Source organism: Mus pahari, chromosome 19, assembly GCF_900095145.1.
Source record: "Mus pahari chromosome 19, PAHARI_EIJ_v1.1, whole genome shotgun sequence".
In the NCBI taxonomy this organism is placed as follows: domain Eukaryota; kingdom Metazoa; phylum Chordata; class Mammalia; order Rodentia; family Muridae; genus Mus; species Mus pahari.
Genome location: NC_034608.1, coordinates 28800034 through 28826021, shown reverse-complemented (window position 1 = coordinate 28826021; position 25988 = coordinate 28800034). Strand labels below are relative to the sequence as shown.

General features: G+C 42.9%; 1 protein-coding gene across 2 annotated transcripts in view; it reads right to left on the bottom strand.

The window, feature by feature from the left end:
* Myo16 (myosin XVI) overlaps positions 1-25988 on the bottom strand; it is a 490479-nt gene that overhangs the window by 292317 nt on the left and 172174 nt on the right. For both annotated transcript variants that reach the window (XM_021218659.1, XM_029531821.1), the window contains exons 3-4: positions 23026-23096; positions 15795-15938 (exon numbers count right to left, since the gene is read on the bottom strand). In XM_021218659.1, the coding sequence (XP_021074318.1) occupies positions 15795-15938; positions 23026-23096 (215 nt within the window). The remainder of the gene's footprint in view (positions 1-15794; positions 15939-23025; positions 23097-25988) is intronic.

The following is a 25988-nucleotide window of genomic DNA, read 5'->3' as shown; positions in this document are numbered from 1 at the left end:
TCCCTCTCCCTCCCTCCCCCTCTCTCTCCCTCTCTCCCTCTCCCTCTGTCCCTCTGTCCCTCTCCCTCCCTCCCCCTCTCTCTCCCTCCCTCTCTCCCTTCCCTCAAACCCTTCCCTCCTGGTTGGGGACACTATGGGAACATGGCCCACAGAATCAGATAAGCAGGGCTCACAGGGGCTCAAAGAGACTGAAGCAGCGACCACGGAGCCTGTCTGAGTCTGAGCTAGGTCATTCGCACATATGTTATGGTTGTATAGCTTGGTGTTCTTATGGGAATCTTAGCAGTGGGGGTGGGGCTATCTGTGACTCCTTTGTCTGCTTCCGGGACCCTTTCCCCCCACTGGGTTGCCTCGTCCATCCTTGATATGAGGGTCTGTGGCTGGCTTTATCATAACTTGTTACATATGGTGGTATTCGATGGATATCCTTAGGAGGCCTGTTCTTCTCTGAGGGTAAATGGAGGGGTGAGTCTGGGGGGAGAGGGAGGTGTGAGCAAGGGGCTGGGGGGAGAGGAGGGAGGGACACTCAGATTGAGAGCATAAAGAAATAAATCTATTTCAAACAAACAATCCAAAACAAAACTTCCACCTAATCATGAAGTGGACAAGACGCCTACATCTCCGAAGATGTACATAAAGTATGCAGATTTGATGATTTCTCTACATATCCTGGGGGTGGGGGCACTGGCATACAAAGTATATCATAGCACTTGTTGGTCATCTCCCTGTGACACAATTATTCATCATTTAAAACTTTATCCCTTGCGTTTGGGTGGATGTTTCCATCTTTCTCCAGCAAATACATTAAATTTCAATGGACCATGTCTTTTGAAAATAGATAAGGAACAAAACCACCTTTGAGGTGAATGCCCAGAGCTCTTCTGGCATGCCCCTAGCAAGTCTTGTGTCTGCTAAATGCAAAGGTGAGAAGAAATTTAGACACATTAACGGTTATCTGGGGAGCTAGCTGGAGTGACATTTCAATCAATTAATAGTCAGAATATAATTAAAGGTCAGCTATCCAATTAAAAGAAGTAGTTTTACAAGAGAGCCTATTAAGACCATGTTTCTGAGGAAAGGCCAAGGAAAGGGTCATGAGGGAGGACAGTAGGGAGCCGTGCCATACAGGAAACACACCCCAATCTCTTGTCACCTAAGTGGCCCACCCTAGTAAGCCAGGCATGCCCTCTGAGGGAGGCTTTGTGTGCAACCCACGTAGGTGCATGGTCAATGTTTATTGAACAAAGCCTTGCACAAATTCAGCCAGTACCCCTGACTCATTAATCACTCATTTAATTATTGTCCGAAGGCAGCCTTTGTTAAATGCATGTTTGGCTGATCCAAAGAGTCTATACCTGCCCTGAGAAAATATAGCCTTTTCCAGATTTATAAACAAACTAAAGGGTTGGGAAGTTGACATTTTCTGTCTCTCAGTGTGCTGCACTAACGGCCTGAATATATGATTTCTTCCTAGTGACTTAAGGTGCCAGCACCTATGGTTTACATCTTCCTTTGGTTGAAAGTAATGGCTCAGGGTCGGGGCACTTGCTGCCAAGTCTTCAACCTGAGTCACATTCCTGGACCCCACATGGTAGAAGAAAACCCATCACTGCAAGTTGTCCTCTGATCTCCAAATGCAAGTTATAACACACTCATGTGCATACACAAATGCATGCATAGTAACTAAATGCTCAAAGAGATTTTAAAAGTGTCTTATTCCTGTTTTAATCTCCTACTCAATCATATTTATATACATAAGTAAAAGTTAAACACAAGTTTAGTCTGGTCTTTACCCTTTTAGGAGGGATGGGTGTGGTTTGCAGTTTTCTCCATGAAAACTAATGACTTCCAGAAATATAGCCTCCCCATTGCCCAGGAGATTTTCAAGGCACTCCCCATCCCCGCCTTATGACAGCACAAACCCTGGTTTTCCTTATAAACCTGTCTGCTTTTCTCTGTCTTTACAGCCTACTGCTTCCCCAAAGATAGTTTATAATTGGCTTACTTTTCAAATGCTTTTTCCATTTTTAGGGTCCACATTTCCTGGGTTGATCTGATTTCCTGCTGGCTTCTGTTGCCTTCACATGCAAATATGACTCTCTCTGTTTTTGAGTTCCCTTGCAAGCTGCTCTGTGGTTTTCTGGAGGCAGAGTCTCCGGGAACCCTGGTGTTAACATGTCCTGCTAGGACTGCATGGCCCTTCACATAGAGATTGTCTGCTGTGTCTATATATACAAATACATATACAAATACATATACATATATATATTTCTTGTAGTGGTGCACATGCATGCCACTGTGTATGTGTGTGTGTGTCTGTCTATCTGTCTGTCTGTCTCTCTCTGTATATCTGTGTGTGTCTGTGTGTGTGTTTATGTCAGAAGACAATTGGTGGTATCAAGTTTTCTCAGTCTACCACAAGGGGTCTTGGGGATCAAACTCAGGCCATTAGTCTTGGTGGTAAGTTACTTTATATACTGAGCCACCTCTCTTAAACCCTAAAAATTGGAAACTTTCTAAAACCCTGCCCCTCTTGAAAGTAAGGTAAAGGCCATAGACAAGACAGTGATGTCTTATCTAAAACCCATCACCTCTGTGTCCCTCACTCCCATGGCTGTCAGAGACCACCGACTTTTTTTATTCCGTGATGCCTCCCAGGCCTACAGGGCAGGTCATGTCTCAGATGTCTTTCTGCATGTGGTGGCCCAGAGCTGTCTGCCTAGCCCGGGACTGCATGTAAGTCTGTGAATGTATTCTGTGGAGTAGAAATTCCCCCACATCCACAAAAAGGCCAGTGGCACTATGCTACTTTCACACAGAATTCTGAGACGTGCTTGTTCAGCCCAGACAGCAGAAATATTCTGAAGGTTTTGATATCACTACATTGATTCAGAGGAGATAGTCTGTGAAATCTGCCACAGGGATTTCACTTGGCAAAGCCTGGCTCAGGCTTTCTAAATTAAATAATTTTAAAAGGAGCAGGTTTCATCATGTCTCCATGGAACATGATAAAACAGCTAACATATAAATTACCCTGCACCATATTCCTATTAATATTAAAACACCCAAATGCCGCAGTTGTAATATATAATATTGAAAAGGGAATAAGGATGTCAAACTCCTGAATAAAGAGAGTATATCATGCTAAGTTGAGGAATATGCAGTTTGCTGGGTCTCACATCTCTGCTCTCCACACAGTGGATACATTGTAACAATGTTCTGATACTATAACATGTTCTCTGAAAATGCTTTCACACAGAAAGATTCTGTGAACTTCAGTGTAAAGGAATGCCTGACTCCATGCAGCTTGAGTTATTAGTAGGCATTGTACTCAGGAGTCCTGGATGAGTTTGTATGGAGTAAAGAGCTTCTAGGTGTGCTGTCAAGCTGCTAGTGTGTGCTCTCTCCAGTTTCTTTTTGGAGGCACTCAGGGCTATGAGTTTTCCTCTTAGGACTGCTTTCATTGTGTCCCATAAGTTTGTATTTGTTTTGCCTTCATTTTCATTAAATTCTAAAAAGTCTTTAATTTCTTTCTTTATTTCTTCCTTGACCAAGTTATCATTGAGTAGAGCATTGTTCAGCTTCCATGTGTATGTGGAGTTTCTGTTGTTTTTGTTGCTATTGAAGACCAGCCTTAGTCCCTAGTGATCTGATAGGATGCACAGAATTATTTCAATCTTCTTGTATCTGTTGAGGCCTCTTTTGTGACCAATGATATGGTCAATTTTGGAGAAGGTACCATGAGGTGCTACAAAGAAATACTCTTTTGTTTTAGGATGAAATGTTCTATTGATATCTGTTAAATCCATTTGGTCCATAACTTCTGTTAGTTCACTGTGTCTCTGTTTAGTTTGTGTCCATTGCTGAGGGTAGGGTGTTGAAGCCTCCCACTCTTACTGTGTGAGGTGCCATGTGTGCTTTGAGGTTCAGTAGAGTTTCTTTTTATGAATGTCGGTGTCCTTGCATTTGGAGCATAGATGCTCAGAATTGAGAGTTCATCTCGGTAGATTTTACCTTTGATGAGTATGAAGCATCCTTCCTTATAATGTTTGATAACTTTTGGTTGAAAGTTGCTTTTATTCGATATTAGAATAGCTACTCCAGCTTGTTTCTTAGGGCCATTTGCTTAGAAAATTGTTTTCCAGTCCTTTACTCTGAGGCAGTGCCTTTCTTTTACACTGAGGTGCATTTCCTGTAGGCAGTAAAAATGTGTCCCGTTTACATATCCAGTCTAATACTCTATGTATTTTAATTGGGGAATTGAGTTCTGTGATATTAAGAGATATTAAGGAATAGTGATGGTTGCTTCCTTTTGTTTTTGATGTTATTTTTATGTTTGTATAGCTATCTTCTTTTGGGTTTGTAGAAAGATTACTTTCTTGCTTTTTCTAGGGAGTAGTTTCCCTCTTTGTGTTGATGTTTTTCATCTATTATCCTCTGTAGGGCTGGATTTATGTAAAGATATTGTGTAAATTTGCTTCTGTCATGGAATATCTTGGTTTATCCATCTATGGTAATTGAGAGTTTTGCTGGGTATTACAGCCTGGATTGGCATTTGTGTTCTCTTAGGGTCTGTATGACATCTTCCCAGGTTCTTCAGCTTTCATAGTCTCTGGTGAGAAGTCTGGTGTAATTCTGATAAGTCTGCCTTTATATGTTACCTGACCTTTTTTCCTTACTGCTTTTAATATTCTTTCTTTGTTTTGTGCATTTGATGTTTTGACTATTATGTGACAGGAGAATATTTTTTCTGATCCAATATATTTGGAGTTCTGTAGTACTCTTATATGTTTATGGGCATCTCTTTCTTCAGGTTAGAGAAGTTTTCTTCTATAATTTTGTTAAAGATATTTACTGACCCTTTAAGTTGTGAATCTTCATTCTCTTCTATACCTATTATCCTTAGGTTTGGTCTTTTCATTGTGTCCTGGATTTCCTGGATGTTTTGGGTTAGGAGCTTTTTGCATTTTGTATTTTCTTTGACTGTTGTATCAGTGTTTTTGTTTTTTTTTTTATGGTATCTTCTGCATCTGAGATTCTCTCTTCTATCTCTTGCATTCTGTTGGTGATGCTTGTATCTGTGACTCCTCATCTCTTTCCTAGGTTTTCTATCTTTAGAGTTGTCTCCCTTTGTGATTTATTTATTGTTTCTATGTCCAGTTTTAGATTCTGGGTGGTTTTGTTCAATTTCATCACCTGTTTGGTTGTATTTTCCTGCAATTCTTTAAGGGATCTTTGTGTTTCCTCTTTAAGCTGTTTACCTGTGTTCTGTATTTGTTTAAGGGAGTTATTTATGTCCTTCTTAAAGTTCTCTATCATCACCATGAGATGTGATTTTTTCAGAGTCTTGCTTTTCTGGTGTGTTGGGGGTTTCCAGGGCTCACTGTGGTGGAAGAACTGGGTTCTGATGATGCTAAGTAGCTTTGGTTTCTGTTGCTTATGTTCTTACCCTTGCCTCTTGCCAACTGGTTATCTCTGGCGTTAGCTAGTCTTGCTGTCTCTGACTGTGGCTTGTCCCTCCTGCAAGCCTATTTGTCAGAACTCCTGGGAGACAAGTTCTCTCTGGTAGGAATATGGGTATGGACAGATTTGACACACAGTCAGCTCTAGGGTGCAGATAGAAACCGGAAGGCTGGCCGGGAATGGTGGCGCATGCCTTTAATCCCATCACTCGGGAGGCAGAGGCAGGCAGATTTCTGAGTTCCAGGCCAGCCTGGTCTAGTCTACAAAGTAAGTTCCAGGACAGCCAGGGCTACACAGAGAAACTCTGTCTTGAAAAAAAAAAAAAAAAAAAAAAAAAAAAAAAAAAGAAAGAAAAAAGAAAGAAAGAAACCAGAAGGCTGTTACTTGGTTACTGTGTCCTGATGGCTCAGAGCAGGTCCCTCTTGGGCCAGCTGTTTGAGCAGAAGTGGTGGTCTTACCTGTGCTCATAGGTGAACTCCTGCAAGCCTATTTGCACTCCTAGGAAACCAGCTCCCTCCTGACAGTATTTGTGTATGGAGAGTTGTGGCACAGGATCAGCTCAAAGCATAGATGGAAACTGTATTATTTGTAATCTTAATCCTGGGGACGCTATCCACTTGACCAAACCATTACCCTAAATTCCTCATATCTGTACCCCATTATTTTCAATGGTAGGATTTTAATGTGATTTTTAGGGAAAAACACTCTTTCAGAACATGGCATAAGAATCCTTGAATTATTTGGGTAATTACTTGGGCATGGTATGTGGGTATGCACAGGTGTGTCTTTCTGCATATACCTATGGTTATACATGCGTATGTGCGAGTGTGTGTGTGTGTGTGTGTGTGTGTGTGTGTGTACATGAACAATTTGTTTGGAGGTCAATGATCTCAGACTGTCATGGTTCAGTCATTATCTGTTTTCTACTTGTTGCTTTGGTTGTGGGGTAAGGTCTCTCATCTCTTCCTAGAACCTGGCAAGGAGACTGACTAGGCTGGGTCAGCAAGCCCTTCTGTCTCCCCAGCTGTGGATTGCAAGACCATTCTGTTGCATCCGGTTTTTCATGTGGGTGCTGGTCTTGACCTCTGGTCCTCACGAGCAGCAAGCACCATCTCACCTGAGCTGCCTTTCCACCTCCATATCCTTGTAATGGTAACAGCATATACTGGGTCCCACCATCCCCTTCCCCTGTCTCCAGGCAAATCTCTTCCACGATAGCTATGTACCCTGATAACCCTTGCTTAGAACTTCATGTAGGTTTCCAGGCTGGGTTCCAAGCATGGATTTCTATACATGCTGTCAACTGCCCACCCCCTTGCCACCTGCTCTGCATCTAGAACCTTCTTCAGGTCTCATTTGCCTGACCCACAACTGAACATTTATCATATCTCTGCATAACATGCTTTCAACCCCCCCCCCCCAAGGGCCTGGACAAAGCCTTGTACCGGCCCTCTTGAATATTGGGTACCTCAGTTCAGACCCCTCCCATCACTCAGCTCCCTGCTGGTCTAGGTGTTAATTGGATTTTTCTCTGAGCGTCTACAGCAGCCACTCCACTAACTCAGGATGTGTTTAAAACTCAGGATTCTTAAGCGCTGTAGCCATCTGCCAACCATGCTATTGCTGAAGACATGGGTCTGTTGATTTTCATGGTGTTTATTCTCCAACCTGTAACACTATTCAAATACAGTGCTCTGCTTTCTAACCAACCCCCTCTCCTCCGACTCTCACACCCCCTGATGTGCTTGGTGGATTCCTCTAGCATGTGAGCCCTGCCTTCTTGGGAATGAGGTTCCCTGCTTAAGAGTTCACAGTTGCATCTCTTCCTGCAGCCACGTACATTCTCCTTCAAGTCACCTGTAGAGGCTCTCTCTTCTGTTTATGTTCCTTCATGTTTCTGTATCCACCACAGTGTCACCAACACAGAAGGTGCATTCCGCTAAGAGCAGCAATCCCATGCCCGGGAAACATGTGAGTGGTCGTTTCCTCATTTGACATCTATCCTAGAGTTACAATCGTGAGACCAAACTCACACTGCAGGCACATAAATAAGGATTTCCAGGTGTATCTACTTCACACTGGGCTCAAGGTGCAAAGGTGAATTGTCAGTCACGATTCTCGATGTGTAACTTTCTCAACCCTTCCCAAGATTGCAGTCCTAGGAACATCTCAGACATATAGACCAGTTACATCTCAGACTGGGAGGTATGTGGGATGCTTTAACTAAAAGCCTAAAGGTATTGGGCTTGAATGGGTGCAGTATCCACAGAGATTTGTCAACGCCTGCTTCAGATGCCTGCTGCACTTCTTCTATGTCACTTCTGGTGGAAAGATGCTATATTTTACTGGAAACTTGGACCTCTTAAATTATGAAGTGATAATCATCTGTGAGTACGAGGAAGTGGAAACCAAGGTGCCAAAAAATATTCCTAAAATATGATAGAATCTAAATATGGAAACTATGTACCACTGAATTCATGCTTGGGGTGTTTTAAAATGTGGGAAATACTCAGGAAACTCTGTGAGAAATAAACAATATGAACCTATATAAGTCTAAGCATCAAGTGTGTGCTCTATATACACACACATATACACATGTGCACATACACTCATGCACAGACTTACATGGAAACGCTGCAATGTGAGCATAGTAAGAATCCAAATACTAGGGTGTGCTCTATACAAGCATGTGGATATTCACACTCACCTACATATACACGTGTACAGGAACATGAATGCACATGCATATTCATATACATACTTACTTACACTGAGACATACATGTACCGCCAACACATACGTGCATTATGCACACATACATACATGCATATACACAATACACACACACACAAGGAAAGAAAACTTGTAGTGGGGTTTTTTTTTTTTTGTCAGTTTGTCTGTTCGTCTTATCTTTCATTCATTCAATTTTTGTATGCAATGCTTCTGGTGTAAATAGTTCTTGCAATTATAAAACCAAAAATGACTAATAAAAAGAATCTTAGAAATTAAATATATTTGTATTTGTATACAAATACAAATAGAATTGAAGACCCAGAAATAAAACCACACACTTATGGACACTGGATCTTTGACAAAGAAGCTAAAAATATACAATGGATAAAAGAAAGCATCTTCAATAAATGGTGCTGGTCTAAATGGCTGTCTATATGTAGAACAAAATGAAAATAGAAACACATTTGTCACCTTGCACAAAGGTCAAGTCCAAGTGGATCGAGGACCTCAACATAAAACCAGACACACTCAGTCTAATAGAAGAGAAAATGGGAAAGAGCCTTGAACTCATTGGCAGAGAGGGAAATTTCCTAAACAGAACTCCAGTGGCTCATGCTCTAAGATCAAGAATTGATAAATGGGACCTCATGAAACTGGAAAGCTTTTGTGAGGCAAAAGACATAGTCAATAAAACAAATCGGCAATCTACAGATTGGGGAAAAAAATCATCACTAACCCCACATCCGATAGAAAGCTAATATCCAATATACATAAAGAACTCAAGAACCTAACCACCAAAAACCACAAACAACCCAATCAAAAAATGGGGTATAGAACTAAACTGAGAATTCACAACTGAGGAATCTCAAATGTCTGAGAAGCACCTAAAGAAATGTTCAAAGCCCTTAGTGATCAGAGAAATGCAAATCAAAATGACCCTGAGAATCTACCTTATACCAGTCAGAATGGCTAAGATTAAAAGTTCAGGTGGTAACACATGTTGGAGAGGATGTGGAGAAAGAGGAACACTCCTCCATTGCTGGTGGGATTGCAAACTGGTACAAACACTCTGGAAATCAATCTAGAGGTTCGACAGAAAATTGCAACTAGATCTACCTGAAGACCCAGCTATACCACTCTTGGGGATATACCCAAAAGATGCCCCACCATGCCACAGGGGCACCTGTTCCACTATGGAATGGATCTAGAAAATATCGTCCTGAGTGAGAATTAGAGGAATGGAAATGGAGAGGAGCCTGAAAAAACGAAGGTCCAGTGACAGGCCCAAAGTGGGGTCAAACTCAAGGGGAGGTCCCAAGGCCTGACACCATTACTGAGGCTATGGAGCACTCATAAAAAGGGACCTTTCATGACTGCCCTCCCTAAGACCAAACAAACAGCTGAAAGAGTCAGATGCAGATATTTGCACCCAACCAATGGACAGAAGCAGCTAACCCCTGTTATTGAATCAGGGAAAGCTGAAAGAAGCTAAGGAGAAGGGCAATCCTGTAGGAGGACCAGCAGTCTCAATTAATCTGGACCCCCAAGTTCTATCAAACACTGAACCACCCAACAGGCAGCATACACCCGCTGTTATGAGGACCCCAACACACATACAGTAGAGGCCTGCCAGGTTTGTGTTCATTCAGAGATGATGCACCTAACCCTCAAGAGACTGCAGGCCCCAGGGAGTTTAGAGGTCAGGTGGGGTGGGGGGTGGAGAGGAGGTATGAGATATGGAACAGTCAAAGGGTGGATGGGGGGGGGGATAGACTATGGAATGTAAAAGAATAAATTAATTAAAATAAAATTAAAAAATAGAATATTAGAGGGGCTGGAGAGAGAGAGAGAGAGAGAGAGAGAGAGAGAGAGAGAGAGAGAGAGCTCAGAGATTAAGAGCACTGGCTGCTCGAGGTCCTGAGTTCAAATCCCAGTGACCACATGGTGACTCACAAACCATCTGAAATGGGATCCGATGCCCTCTTCTGGTGTGTTTGAAGATAGCTACAGTGTATAGTATACATTAAATAAATAAATAAATAAATCTGTAAAGAAAAATAAAAGAATATTAGAGATTCCCAGATGGGGGCCGTTGCAGAAAAACCCACAAGTCAAAACTGCAGAGAACAATGCTCCTGGGGGCCAGTCTCAATGGATGTCTACAACTCAGACTCTGTATGTACCAAACGCTCATGGAATGTTGTTGAAGAGGGCGTGGCATTGTCTTACAAGGCAGAGGACCGGGAAGTCTATCACGAGATTGTGTCCTCTAGAAATGACTTCACCAATGACACCTCAAAAATATGGCTGCCCAAACAAGACCTGAACAAAGATAGCATCAGTAGACTTGCTAACAAGGATGGAAGAGATCTCATGGGGCCCCACCCCTAGACAAAGGAGCACCGTTACCTAAGGAATGTGGAGATGGGAGAAATGGTCCTCCCCAAGGAAGATCCCTCTGACAGTTACCTGCAGTCACATGGTCAGCCCTGAAATTATTTAATACAAGGCAACTAAGAGGACCCATCTGGTTGTATCGATGTATTTATGCAAGTATAATATCAGTAAAAATGACTTTTAGTTAAAGAAAAAGAGAGCATGAATTTGGAAGGTGTCTTAGTCAGGGTTTCTATTCCTGCACAAACAGCATGACCAAGAAGCAGTTGGGGAGGAAAGGGTTTATTCAGCTTACACTTTCCACATTGCTGTTCATCACCAAAGGAAGTCAGGACTGGAACTCAAGCAGGTCATGAAGCAGGAGCTGATGCAGAAGCCACGGAGGAATGTTCTTTACTGGCTTGCTTCTCCTGGCTTGCTCAGCCTGCTCTCTTATAGAACCCGAGACTACCAGCCCAGGGATGGCATCACCCATGAGGGGCCCTTCCCCCTTGATCACTAATTGAGAAAATGCCCCACAGCTGGATCTCATGGAGGCACTTCCCCAACTGAAGCTCCTTTCTCTGCGATAACTCCAGCTGTGTCAAGTTGACACAAAACTAGCCAGGACAGAGGGTATGATGAAAGGTGCCTGGGAATGGTTTGAGGGAGTAAAGAAAGGGGAAAATGATAATTATATTTTAATTTAAAAGATAAATTGTGCATATTTTAAAGAAAGAATATCAGAAAGCTTTGGAAATGTGTGGTAATCATAAGTACAAGACACAGGAAACCAAGTCAGCTCAGAGGCTGCTGACGAGCTCAGGGACTCCTCCTCTCACACACTTCCCATGGCGCGAGAGAGGCTTTTCAGAGTTCAAATAGAACCCTGGAAGTATACAAGAGAAAACAGTTTCAACTCTCAGGCATTGCAGTGACAGAGCACAGGCCACGGCCACGAGGAGCAGAACTGAAGATGCAGCCACAGTGTAGTCTCAGCCTTGACAGAGAGAATCCCTGAGCAATGGCCTAACGACTTTTCACTGAAGGGACTTGAAGTTTCTTACAATCCTAAATAAACCCAATTTTCCAGGATCTTCTTATAAATCCATGCCTGTAGTGAACTCCCAGTCCATGTTGCCTCCTTGGCAGCCACTGACTCCACAGGACTGCTGTGATAGGAGCCTGGTCCATCTGCTTACTGCCTTTGATCTACAGTCTTTCCCCTCCCTCCTTCCTCTGCTTTTGGTTTGTCTCTGTTTAAGCAGTCTCTCTGTGCACCCTTAGCCATCATTTTGGCCCCCTTTTCTGCCTGCTTAGTGTCAGGATTACTGATAAGGACCACTACATCTATACAAGACTGCTTCAAATGAAGACAAAAATGATGATCTTCCAAAGAAACACATTTACATGTGCACACCCATGAATTCACAAACACCCCCCACACACATTCATACACATTCATACACACACATAAGCATACACTCACACACACACTCACTTACACACATACTCACACACAAAAGAGCACTCATACAGACACACTCACATAATGCACACATGCTTACACACACTCACATACACAGATATACTTACAAACAGACATATAGACACATACCACACAATCACAGACACACACATATATACACACACTCACACACATACATACACACAAACTCATACACACATACACTCACACACATACCACACATACTCACATACACACCACACACTCACACACACATACCACACACTCACATAAACACCACACATTCACACACAATCCACACATACACTCTCACACACACTCACACATACACTTATACACAAACACTAACACACAAGCATGCATACATACACCAACACAATATACTAACACACATACACACACTCATACACACATACACTCACATACACACACTCTCACACACACTTACACACAAACACTAACACACACATGCATACATACACTAACATACATACACTAACACAATACACTAACACACATACACACACACTCATACACACATACACACATACACATACACTCACACAAACTCTCCCTTTCTCACACACACATACATTAACACACACACTCACATGTATACTCACACACATACACTCACACACACATACTCATACTCTCTCTCACACACACACACACACACACATACACACACATCCATTGTGTCTTACACAGTAACTTAGTCACACACTGTATGTTTCTAACATACACGAAAATTTCCTCCACAACTTAAGGTCACAGATTCTTTGAAAGTAAAACGAGAACCTCAAACCTCACGTCAGCATTGACTGTGTGACATCAGCATTGACTGTGTGACGTCAGCATTGACTGTGTAAGCTCTCTAAGAGTCAAGAACAGCATGGCTTAGCTGTTTCCCTCTGTCTGTTCCTACAGCTAAGAATGGCAATAACACTTGCATTTACACAATTAGCACAGACGGTAATCCTGTCTTCGTAACTACATCATGAAATTGACTACAACCCTTGTGTGAATTTGTCTACTGACAGATGCACCTGATGCAGTTTAGGAGATAACAGGAAAGCTTCTTCTCAAAGGAAGTTTGGCTTTTTTAAAGAATATAACAGAAAATTATAATATTATAATATTATATAATATTATAATAATTTTAAGTTACAATGCCCCTCTCCAGGTTGCAGCCTGCCTTTAGTCTACCCCAAGAGCTGCTGCAGAGCCTACACTGTACTTGCCCTAGCCTTATCCTCTTGGCTTCCTTTTAACTGTGAGAGTTTCTCAGACGCCCACTGATTTTTTTTTTACAACCTTGGGGAAGAGAGGCACACTACTCTGTATTATGGACAATGGCCCTCGAGTGGGAATCACATGAAAACTTCTCATGTCTTTCTGGGCTTGCATGTCTTAGTAGACCACCAGGGATACAGAATGCCATTCTAACACACCGAGGCCACCTGAAGCAGACACATCTCATCACTGTTGAGATGTAGGGCCTGTCTGAGGGAGCTCAGGCCAGGTATGTGATGATTAGCCATCCTTCCTTCCTCCCCACACCGTCAGCTTCAGAAGGAATCCACTGGGAGCCGCACAGTGTCTGAGGGAAACGGTGTGCTCCAGCTTTTTGAGAGTAGACGACTCACATGAATCTTTTGCAGCTCATCTGCACATTACATCTGTGTGTTCTCTCTCATTGGAACACAGTCCGAGAATGGAGTCAAGCAAGGGGAGTTCTGAGTGCTTATGAGACAATCCAAGAAAACAAGCTAGGTGTCTTCTGAAGTCAGCTTCTTGAAAAGCATGCGGCTGTTCTTGGAAGCTGAAAAGCATGCGGCTGTTCTTAGACTGTGCGTTCTTGATCTTCCCAGCTGTACTGGATAGAAGTGAGTTTGTTGAGCTGTTGTGAGTCACATGCCCCTATGAAAAAACACATTTTTGCCACTTGTGGCTTGTCTTTGTGAATGGACACTTACTCATGTAATTCTTCTTAACCCTCAGAGTATAAATGATGTCCTCAATAGGTTGGTATTGCATGAGACTTTAGTCTACTTTGTTGTTAGGCCTGCTTTTCCAGGTTCATGCTGCCAACCAGAGCAGCAAACACTCCCATTTATTATTTTTAAGCACAAGCACAGAAGTATTTATTGTTGCCTGTCTTACATTATAATCTATTTTGACTATCTTTGATTATTCCTCAAATTGTCCCAGCCTGGGCCATGGAGAAGGGTCTCCTTCATTTTCCTCTGTATCCTTTGAAAAGCTTGCCTCCCTCCCAGTAACAGAAACTCAGTCTTGCAAACCTAAACCCCTTGCTTGGATTCAGTCAACTTGACTTAGGCTTAAAATTGCTCATCTTTCTTTAACCTCTTAAATGGAAAGCAAAAATGATTTATTATTTCTCCTGAGAATGTGAAGAAATAAGCCATGATTTAAACAAGTCCACGCTTACAACGAGGTGTGGTCTTGAAGAACGGAGGCAACATGTTGATAATTTCAGGGATAAACAAGGGTTGAGATCAAAGAGGTGGAGGATGAATTGAAGGCAGATGACTGCTAAGGAGAACTCTCCACACAGAATCCAGCACTGAGTCTGGCAAGGGCATGTGCCATCCATCTTGAGTTAAGAAGACTCGATGCTTCTTTAGAGAGTCACTCTTCTAAACATTTATTCTGAGGACTGGGATGCATGTCACTAGTTATTGATTTTCCTGGGAAGAGGCAGTTTAACTTCAGAGTACACAAACCTCACATTGATTTCCTCATTCATGGAGCCTCAGAGAGACCTAAAGGATTTGTCACCGGGTAGCTCATCCTAACTATGAAACCTCAGGCATCGGTTTTTGTGTCCAGGTTTACTCTAGTCTCAGCCTTTGAATAAGCAACGTTCTGATTTGTGATCGCCTTGGAGTGTGCTGCTTCCAGCCCTTAGTGGTGCTCTGAAGGAAATACTCCTCATGACCACAGTCTCTCTTGTCAAAGTAGGGAACTGCACAAAGGTCCACATAAGGAGAGTTTTGAGGTCGCGACTTGGTCATGTATAAGCTCCAGGTTGTCATTGTTGCCAAGGTCTGCAGAATCAATTCTGCAATGTCAGAGCTACCCAGTGGTCTGGACCTGCCTTGCATGGAGACCACATAAAGAAGCTAGCCTCTTGCCCTACATCTCCTTTAGAAGTTTGGCATTCTAGACTAGAGGGGTGTGATGTTGGCTGGCAATGGAACCAAGTTTCAGAACCATGCCTGAGCTTAGAAAATCCTACCTAATGATGTGTATTCGCGCACGGGAAGAGAGGTGGTTGTTGTTATTAGTCAACTTTGAGTATTTCATACACAAGTACTGTATCTGCATCATTTCCACTTCACCTTCCAACTTCTGCTGCATCTTCTCTGCTCCTTCCCAAATTCATGATCCCCTTGGAAGACATGTTTTTAAAAGTTCAACTGCAGCTGCCTGTATATGCATTCTTGAGCACAAACATGGCCATTCTATTAACACTGATATGTACCAAAACACGCAACTCCAAATCTTGTCATGACACAGACATGAATTATTTTAGTAGACTCAGGATTAACAACTTTAGTTTCTAAGTATCTGTATTCTTGAGGCATGAATGGTGATGTAGACACATGCTTTTCCCAAAAGTAGTGTGATACATTGAGAGATATTATTAAACACTTATCTGTCATTGAGTCATCAAGTGCTAGGTCAACTGGATTAATGTACTTACTAATATGAGCAACAGGACAATGTCAGGGTTGTCACAGGCACAGGCAATGTGCATTGGGGTCCAAAAGTCCTCATCCTGGTGGTTGACATTGACACCCCTGTCAATGAGGACTTCTGCGATGAAGGCGTTGTCGTATCGAGCACACTGAAAAAAATTGAGAAAAGAAACACAAGCTATAACAATGATGCAAGCACCATTGATAGTCAGAACATGAGAGGTGAAGCAAATACTCTGTTCTCTGTCCCTAGTGAGACTAAGGGAAAGGGGAAATGTCAGACTGGTGGGGAAATCTGGCTACAGATATTGGGGATGAGAAAGTAAATAGGGGCAGATACTTTAAAAGATAAAGCATATCTGGATTAGATTCTTGGGCCATCTACAGAGAGTTTTCTAAAATATTCATTTGCATACATTATGCTTCTGATTCAAAACATAGTTTATTAGGACTATTGACAGACATATAATATTGCTTTTCCATGATAGATATGCTTTATATAGGATTTATATTATATGCTTAGAACAGACTACCCTTTACCAAATCACTCAATATTCCCACCGTGACAACTCATTTCCCGCCCCTACTTACTGGACAGACAGTGAGGAACACAGCCCTGAAGGCGCCTGCTGTGGAGTGACAGTCATCATCCCTGTAGCTGCCACAGTACGTCTCCAGAGACGGCAGTCAATGACCTCCAGAACTCAGGAGGAAGGACTCAGGTATTGTTCTACCCTTCAGAGGGAATACTGTTCCTGCTCTGGACCTGAGTTCAGTTCCCAGCATCCATGCTGGCCCATTCACAACCACTGGAAACTGCAGCTCCAGGGATCTGATGCCCGCTGTTGGCCTCCAGCCACACACACACACACACACACACACACACACACACACACACACACACACCAGAGAAACAAACTATGTAAGCCCTAGCATTGTTGAATTTACTATGTTGAGGAACTTTTCAGTCACAACATGGGAAGAGGGTTCAGTATGACTAGGATTTACTATCAAAATACAGAGTTCATGACACATAATGGTAGAGATGAAATGCTCTGTGAGGTTAAGAGTTTCCAAAATCAGCTCTTCCATTTATATGATGATGGGTGTGGTGCCCATGCCAGGGACAGGCACCCCTGGGTGATGAGCATCATAGCACACAGTAGAAACTGGCTCCTCTTCCCATTGTACAGATAGGATGCCTGTATCTGTCTTCAGTGGAGGGACACTAAGTTTCAATCCGATGATGTTTTATTCCCACCAAATGAATAATAAATGTCAGCCCCAACAAGATCAAAGATTTCTAAATAACTTACAGTTTTCCCAAAGTATTGATTATCATTTACAAAGTTACAAAAAAACCATCTAGCACTTAACAGACAGAATATCCCATGTCTAGAATCCAGTACAAATGATTAGGGAAGCCACATCATGCCAGCGTGGATAGAATCTGCAGGACAGGGGTTGAGTGACTAACACCACAGCAGCCAGAAGAGGGGCAGTGCCTAGAACTCACAAATCAGGGGACTGGAAACACTGTAGGCAGCCACGGTAAGGAACAGCTATGAGTCCTGAGGCAGGAGAGTAACGAGGTTGACGCCAAGTTAGATACAGAGGGAGATGATTATGGTAAGCAGGTAGGTATATAGACAAACAGACAGACAGACAGACAGTATAGTTTGGAAAAATTAAAACATTGTTAAAGTTGCATGCAAAGGAATAGAACAGTGTTGGAAGCTACTGGAATAAATTAGTCATGCCCTAGGGATATTAAAACATACATACTGAATTATGTTCTGTGGATATCACACAAGAACATAAACCTGAATCACACAGAATAATCAAAGGAGGACAAAAAGTGTGTATCTCTGTCTCTATCTCTGTCTCTCTCTTTATCTGTGTGTATGAGGGGGGTGGTTAAATGGGATCTGTAGACCAAAAAAAAAAAAAAAAGGCCAGATTTCACCCTCAGCACACCAGCAATCTGGTGAACACTGTAATTTAAAGGTGGATTGCAAGACTGAATAATTGTCTACAGGAAACCCTGACTCCTTCTCATTGATGGAGGCCAGGTGGGGCAGTGTGGCCACTCCTCAGCATCCCTGGAGGAGGCCTTTGTGGGTGCAATCAGGAATGACAAACAGGAACAGTGTTGGTCATTAACCCACCTCCACTCACAGAGGACCTGGAGATATCTCAATATAGAAAACAATCATCATACCTAATAAGTATATAAGACAGAGATATAGAACATGAGGTCAGAGCAGCAACTCAGGATTTCCATACACTAGTAACTAAAGTTTGGAAATTATTTAACAATTGAATAGTTGCAAAATTTTGAAACACTTATGATTAAGACAAACAGAAATACATAAGACTGGAATCGTAAGAGCAATAAAGCAATGGCGTGCCCACATTGAATAAGCTTGGAGAAACTTGAATGTAGACTGTGCCAACTGAGGGAGAAAACATGAACTGTTAACTGATTCTTCCTCCCACTGTCTACATTTAACTAAAGTGCAACCAGAACCCCCATGGGTGTCATCTGCATGAACCAAAACTCTAAATGTAAGAGTCGTAGGCTGATGCAAAGAACTCAGAACAGCTTCAAAATCAGGGACAAGAAAACAGTTGTGGACTGAAGGCACCCAGAGTCTACACCTGCTTAGAGTTGTCATCAACTCAGTGTGATATGGACACACAGGCAGAGGAGTTACTGAGACACACATCAGGACTTGGGAAAGGATCAGCACACATAGAGATGGCTGGTATCTAAGAAAGCCTCAAATGGAATTCAGTGGCATGGGTGCTCTTTCAGTAAATCTCCACAGAGGAGCTGGGCATGTGTGCACTACACAACTGTAGCTGTGTGGTTTGCACCACACACGCTCCTCATGGGAGAGAGAAGACAAATTCAAAGTCTAAAATTACAAACTAGTAAATAATCTAACACGGGAAAACGTAAAATTGCACAAGGGGGAAAGCCCTCATTGAGAACATTCGCAAGCATTCCAAGAGGGTTCAAGGAAGCAGCGAGGTAATGTGCAGGCAGCTTGGTGGAAAAGCATCAACTTCAAGCAAAGTCTGCATCTCAGGTCCCCAGTCAAGTGTGTCACTGTTAGATCACTTGAGAACTGGATGCTGTGAACTGGGATTCCAGCTACTACAGCATCAGTTTTAGGGATGGTGTCAGGGAAGGCAGCAGCAGGGATTATCAGTCTCCGACAAGCCAGTGTGGAGTGGGAGCCGGATCCACATGACTCTTTCCTTTTCTTTCTGTTTTGGACAGATCGCTGTACTATCAGTGATGGCGTGAAAGAAGTTGACAGGTGTCTCAGATGGCTCAGTGGGTAAGAATGCCTTCATTGCAAGCATGAAGAGCTGAATTCAAATTCATGGCCCCTATGTAAAAGGTCAGGTATGACTTTACATGCCTGTAACCCCAGGACTCCAGGGAAGGGGAAAAGAAGGGAAAAGATTGCTGTGTCCTGAGAGATTGCTGGCCAGTTCAGTGAGAAACTCTTTCTCATAGAGATCAGGTGGAATGTGATAGAAGACACATGAAGAGATGGGGCTGAAGAGATGGCTCAGTAGTTAAGAGCACTGACTGCTCTTCCAGAGGTCCTGAGTTCAATTCCCAGCAACCACATGGTATCTCACAACCGTCTGCAATGGGATCTGATGCCCTCTTCTCGTGTGTCTGAAGAGAATGACAGTGTACTCACATTAAAAAAAATAAAATAAATCTTAAAAAAAAAAGACACATGGCCACATGATATCCTGCCACCCTGCTGTAGCACACAGAGGCAGGAATATACCGTGCACTCTCATGTATGCACCTCCCACACCCCAGCATGCACACACACTGCACACAACTACACACAAGATCAAAGACATCCCTGATGACATGGACCACAGGAAACCACACATACACTGCACACTCACATGCATGCATTCCTACCACATACATACTGCATGCACAAACACACAAAAATATCTTTGACAGGGACCTTGAGAATTCACACTGATACTTCATACTTATATGTAGGTATTCTCAACCCCCATGCACACATGCGTGTGAGCGCGCGTACACACACACACACACACACACACACACACACACACGCACACACACATACTGCACACAAAGACATCCCTGACTTGGAGTATGGGGATTCACACTTATACCCCAGTTGTACTTGGATTTTGGAACTTCACAGTCTTTCAAGGAGAATAAGAAAGTTAATTAGATGCAAAGCTGAAAGCGACACTCCCCCCTCCCTATTGATGGACTTTGTGATTCACACTTCTAAGGATTATGAATAATAATTTGACAGCAATAAATACCTTTAATCACACTTGTCTGAAAAGATTATGCGGGCTGAACATCCCTGTAGCAGCGTTCTTACAATATTATCACTGCTTAGCAAAGCTCATGATCTCTAGAAATAATTTTCCTCAAGCTAGCACCACGCCCCCTCAACCCATGTTGATCATCTTCACAGCAGCCAGCGTGTGATGACACTTTACCTAGCCAAGATGGCATCAAGGAGCAAGATGGTCCCTCGATCAGCAGGGGTGGGAAACCCATTTCTGTCCTGTCACCTGGTGTCATGTTTCCAGACTCTCTGTCCAGCTGGCAAGAACAACTCACCACTTGGACTTCACATAATATAAAATGTAGTGTCTCTTGTTCAAAGACGAAGCATTTTAAGGACCAGATCTGGTGTCCTATTCAAGGACAATGCCCTTCTGCACAAAAAAACTCTTACCTTGTAGCATGCACTGCATGAAGCAAGCAATCTTGTGCTTCTCTAACATATGCATGTGCCGCCCTCTCTTCCCTCTCTATCTGTTGGTATTGGGGGGGGGGTCACCTGATTATAGCACCAGCCCAGAATCACCAAGTTACTTAACTTGTTCGCTGTCGGGTCTCACGCTTTCTTTTTAGCCTTCCTTCCCTGCCTCTCACCTAAGAGAACTTAGCCTAAAAACACCATCTCTCACTATATTTTGCTAGGGTAGGGAAACTTACTGCCTCATGGGATCATGATAAAGCATAGGTAAGCTTTGAGTTCATTGTTGGTTCTTCTAGAGCCATACTTTTACTTTTATGCTTCATTCTAAGTGATTCCTTATCTTTATATCATCTATCCTCTATCAATCTATCATCCATGTATCAGCCACCTTCCTGTCTATTATATTCTATCTCAACCATCTGCATATCTATTCTCTGTCAATCACACATCGCATATCTAACATCTACCATCTGTCTATCACCTCTTTATACATTGTATATATCTATTATCTATTTATTTTTAATCTATGTATTTGCCCTCTATGAATAATCTCTCATATACCTATTTACCATCTATAATTTTATCTATCACTGCCTCTCTAATTTTACCTCTTTATAGTGCCTGTCAGTTCATCCAGCATCATTCATCTCTATCTATTATCTGTCTCATTATCTGCATATATATCTCCCTCCCCCTTCTTCTCCATCATCTGCTCCATTATGTTACGCACTCTGTTCTCTACCCTATGCTTCTGTGTTTCAGTGTGTCTTGGATATTTTTTTCATCATCCTGACATGGAATCCTTATCTTTGTATTAAAGCTAGAATTCATCGGTAAAAGGCTAACTCTAATCTCCATGGAATTTCACTTCAGCTTGACTGTGGTGTAAGAATGCCACAGCACAGCATTGGGGACATCTTAAAATCACTCTCTGTTCTGCGAGCACTGGCAATCCTTCTTTTAGTTCATGACCTAAAACCAATGTCACAAAACCCACAACATTTCATCCAGGCTTTCATAATCCCACTCTCCACTCCGTAATTCTTACAGAGATTACATTCTGAGGGTCCCTCTAGATTGTCAACATGAGATGAGTTCCCTGGAGAGGCACAGACGTGGTTGCTTTTGCCACTATTTCCAAGATTATCACCCAGTATTTGACACCAGCCATTTTTTTGCTATAGGAATGTTTTTAAGAAGTGGTAGACAGAGAGACTGAGACAAATGTGTTTACAAAAGAGGTATTAAAAACTTAGAGACATGTAATACATTTAAAAAGTTAAAGACATATAACCTCAAATATTACCCTTTCTGTGGAATCTATATCAACCTTAGCCTTATTGGGACATTTAATCTTATATAAATATTTTTTCTAGAACATCTACGAAGAAATTTCTTTAAGAGTAATATTGGGGTTGGATAAATGCAACTGTGGGAAAGCCTGGCACTCTACAGCTCTTTTTTGCATCCCACGTACATGCACTGTGTTGCCTCCTGTCAAGACAACAGTGTAACACTATGTAATTAGGACCAGGTCTGTGGAGCATCAGGCATCCCAATGTGGGACGCCCTAAGGCTGGGCTCCCCACGCGGCTGTTCACACTTGGCACTCTAGATGACTAAATTGCCTTTCTCAGCACCAAAGGCATTCAGAAACCCTGTAATTTTTTTCCTCTCTAGCAACCTGCAATTGTTCCTTTGTTTTTATTTACTCAGTATTCTCTGCTAAAGGAGAGAGCGTAGCGATGAGTACCCCTTCTTCACCGGTGAGCACCCCTTCTTCACCCAACAGTGGGTTTCTCTGTTGGTCTCCCAGGCCCAGCCAACGTATACATACACAACAGCATCACAATGACCACCTCAGCTGTGGTGAAGTCTCTCAACACAGCCCTTTCCTTCCTGCTGTTCTCTTGCTGAATCTTTGTGATCTATTGACTGGATCTAAAGTACCTCCATTTGCATTAGCCAGGGCAGCGCTGTATCCTAGGCAGTCTTTCATTTGTGCTCCTTCAGTGTGCCCTGAGTGCTCAGAGCCTCACCTGGTAAGAACATACAGAGGACCACAACAGCCAACCTCTGTTCAGAACCAAGGACGGTGTGTGTGTGTGGTGTGTGTGCGTGTGTGTGTGTGTGTGTGTGTGTGTGTGTGTGCGCGTGTGGCCTGGATAAAAGGTTCAGTGGGTATAAACTGCAGAATGAGCTGAGACTTGACACTCTCCTTCCCTCGACTCCTCCCCAGGTCAGCTAGGATCCAGCGACTTCCCCTCCCTCAGAACATCAAACACAGGAGCTTTGTAGAGACACCTGTCACCTGAAATGTGCTGATTTTGTTCTCTGGTCATTGTTGAATGCTTATTCTGGGACTGACTTTTGAATTCTTAATTTACTCCCCGTCTCCAGGTGTTACCGCATGGTCCTTTCAAGTGTCAGTTCTTACCAGGTGTAGCAAAGACCCTCCCGAGGACACGAGAGTGTGTGGATCCGCCCCCTCCTTCAAGAGTTGAAGCACTGCAAGAGAAGAGAGAAAAGAGAGTTGAAGAAAGCATGCTCCACACCGAGCCCAAAATGGCTATATTTCAGCAGCAGCTTGGACAACAGCTGTAGGGGCCACAGGGTGAGGGCAAGTCACTGTCAGATTCCCACACTACGCGACACGATCACAAGTGTTTCTCTTTGTGCCCAAACCTGTTACCTGACATGGAAGTTTGATTACCCACTCTAGCCAAAGGAACTGATGAGAAAGTGAAGTTGAGTGAGTTTGTATGTCCTTCCCAGGACACAAGAATACATATAAATAAAAAGGACCCACTCTCTAGCCGCATGAGGACATTGTTTTGCGATTTGCGAAGACCTACTGGCTTAAAGCAATGAAAGTTTGCATTTGGCACATTAAGTCTCCATTTGTGCCATTAACCCTTGCCCACGATTCTTTTACTGTCACAGACCATTATGGGACGAAGCGATAAAGTCACATAGATCAAGATATATACCAATTATCAGAGCAAACCAACAGCCAGAAAATGACCTGTGTGTCCATTTGCTAGCAAGGTGAGTCTGTTAGTACATGCGATGTCAGGAGGCTCTGAGATCTGCCACAGTCTCTGCTGCTTATAGCACCCTGATGGGACAAGCCTCCTAGAAATGTCCTTAGATTCTGAGGCACCCCACTGGTCTCCACCACCCATATATCCATAGTTAGAAAAAAACGTCATGGAGGCACTTGCCACAGAAAGAGAACAAAGTAGCAGTTGCCTTGCTGTTGTTTAGGTTTTGTTGTTATTGTTGCTGTATCTTTGGGTCAGTGAATCTATGTAGCCTGTAGGTCAGGAGCTTCTCTGTCTGATGCCTCAGCCTCCTCAGGACAGGAATTATAGCCATGAGCTAACGCGTCCTGCAAGAGCCTCTCTTAAGCTCAACTGTGACACAGCACTGTTCAACACGGCTCAGATTCAATCACCGAGGTCTTTCTACTGAATTTCTTCTCTGTGACCTGAAATGTGAACTGAAGGTGGTGTTCTCTGTATTCACCCCAGCATCCGTGCCTCTAGGTGACTATTCTCTGGCTGTCTTCCTCCACAAGGACATGCAATCTCAACAGTCTGTCAGCTCCTGTACAGGCTCCAGACACTTTAAGCCACCCTGTCAGCTAGTGTGTGCTGTGAGCTGGATGGGAAAAGCCATGGACCATAGGGAGGACCTATGAAAGAGGCCTAGAGTGCCCATCCTCAAGCTTCTCTCCAGTCAAAGCGCCTGATGCCCAAGTTGCTTTCACTACAGAAATCAGTCACAGGGCTGCTGCCTGAGGAAGCAAGAACCACACCTGCCCTTACTTTTTATAGGTGTAGTCTGCCTCCTCCAGGGCTGTTCCCCCAAGAACTTCTTACACATAGTTCCTGAACGTGCCCTTTCTATTCATCAACAAGTGACTTTTATTTCATGATGATGTTCTTTCTTCAGTCCAGGATTTGCTTTCACATCCAAGGTCCAGTTTGCTGAGGAACCATCTCAGAGGTGTCAGGTCTGTAGATGAATTGTCAGCTGCCACCATTCTGAGAGAATTGACCAAGGCAGGCAAGTATAAAGGATAGCTTAGCCACCTGGGACTCCACTAGTCTTGGGCGATACACACCCCTCTTTGAACTTGCAGGCAACCTAGGACCCATACCTGCATCAGGCTTGCAAGCACACCTTTAAACAATGAAATTAAGGTACTGCCCTTCATAGCCCTTTGATAATATTTCACTTCAAACACACCATGGCTCACAGTCTGGGAACTCTAGACAAGGGGTCAAGATAAACTATGCTGATTTTGGGGGAGCATACAAGTAGGCAAACTTGTGAACTTTTAGGGGAAATCTTATATATACTATCTTATTTCTATGCATAGCTGGGCATGAGTATGATAAAAATAAGATGCTGTCTCCCCAGTGTTAAGAGACTGTTATAGTAGTATCTCCATGCTATAAGTTCAAAGATCCAGGCACTTATTGGACACAGCCATTGGGGGATAGAGTATGGACTTGACTCTGGTGTATCAGGAAGATCTCGTGCCAAGCTCCATGGGCTCTTGCACACTCAGCAATTTTCAGAGGAGACTCCAGAGGACAGCAATTAACACTGTCTGTAATAGCTAAGTATAATAAACCGGATATACTTCATTGTTTATTTCCAAACACTTTAGAATTAACTATTTCCCTATAATCGTTATGATAATTAAGGGGATTTAGAGGAAATTAGGAACACACAGAAAATAGAATAATGTTGAAAATAAATTAGAAAATAAAGAAAAGCTGGGCACATGTCTGAAATACCAGCCCATCTACATAGTGAGGCATTGTCTTTAACTAATTAAAAAGTGGAGAGGGAATTATCAAGATGGTGCTAGGTGGAGTCACTGGCCACCAAGAATGATGACTTGAGTTTGATCCCCAGTGGAAGAACTGTCTCTACACAGTTGTTCTCTGATGTATGAGTGTGTGGACAGACAAACATCTAAATACGTAAATAAAATAAGAAAGCAGTAAAATAATGAAGGGAAGGAAGCCCTAAAATGGCCAATGCAGAGCTGAAGCAATGACGCCAAGATGGTTTATAACACATAACGAACATTTCTGCTTGATTGGGCACACTATACACACGATGTAAGGCTCCTGCTCAGAGCTGCTTATGGTACTTAGAGCTGTGTGGTACTGGTGTTCTCGTTGTACTAAAATGAGCACTTTCTTTATTACTGTTCTGACAAGGGCTCTGGCACAGTGTAGAAGAGTTCTCTATTTTTTACAGGAGGAATGTGGGCTTTGATGTGACCCCATGCGGGGCAATGAAGGCTGGGTTTGTGTAGCTACACTGTGGAAGAAGTTGAATGCCTGCCTCACAACCACTCCTTGTGGAGTATACTTA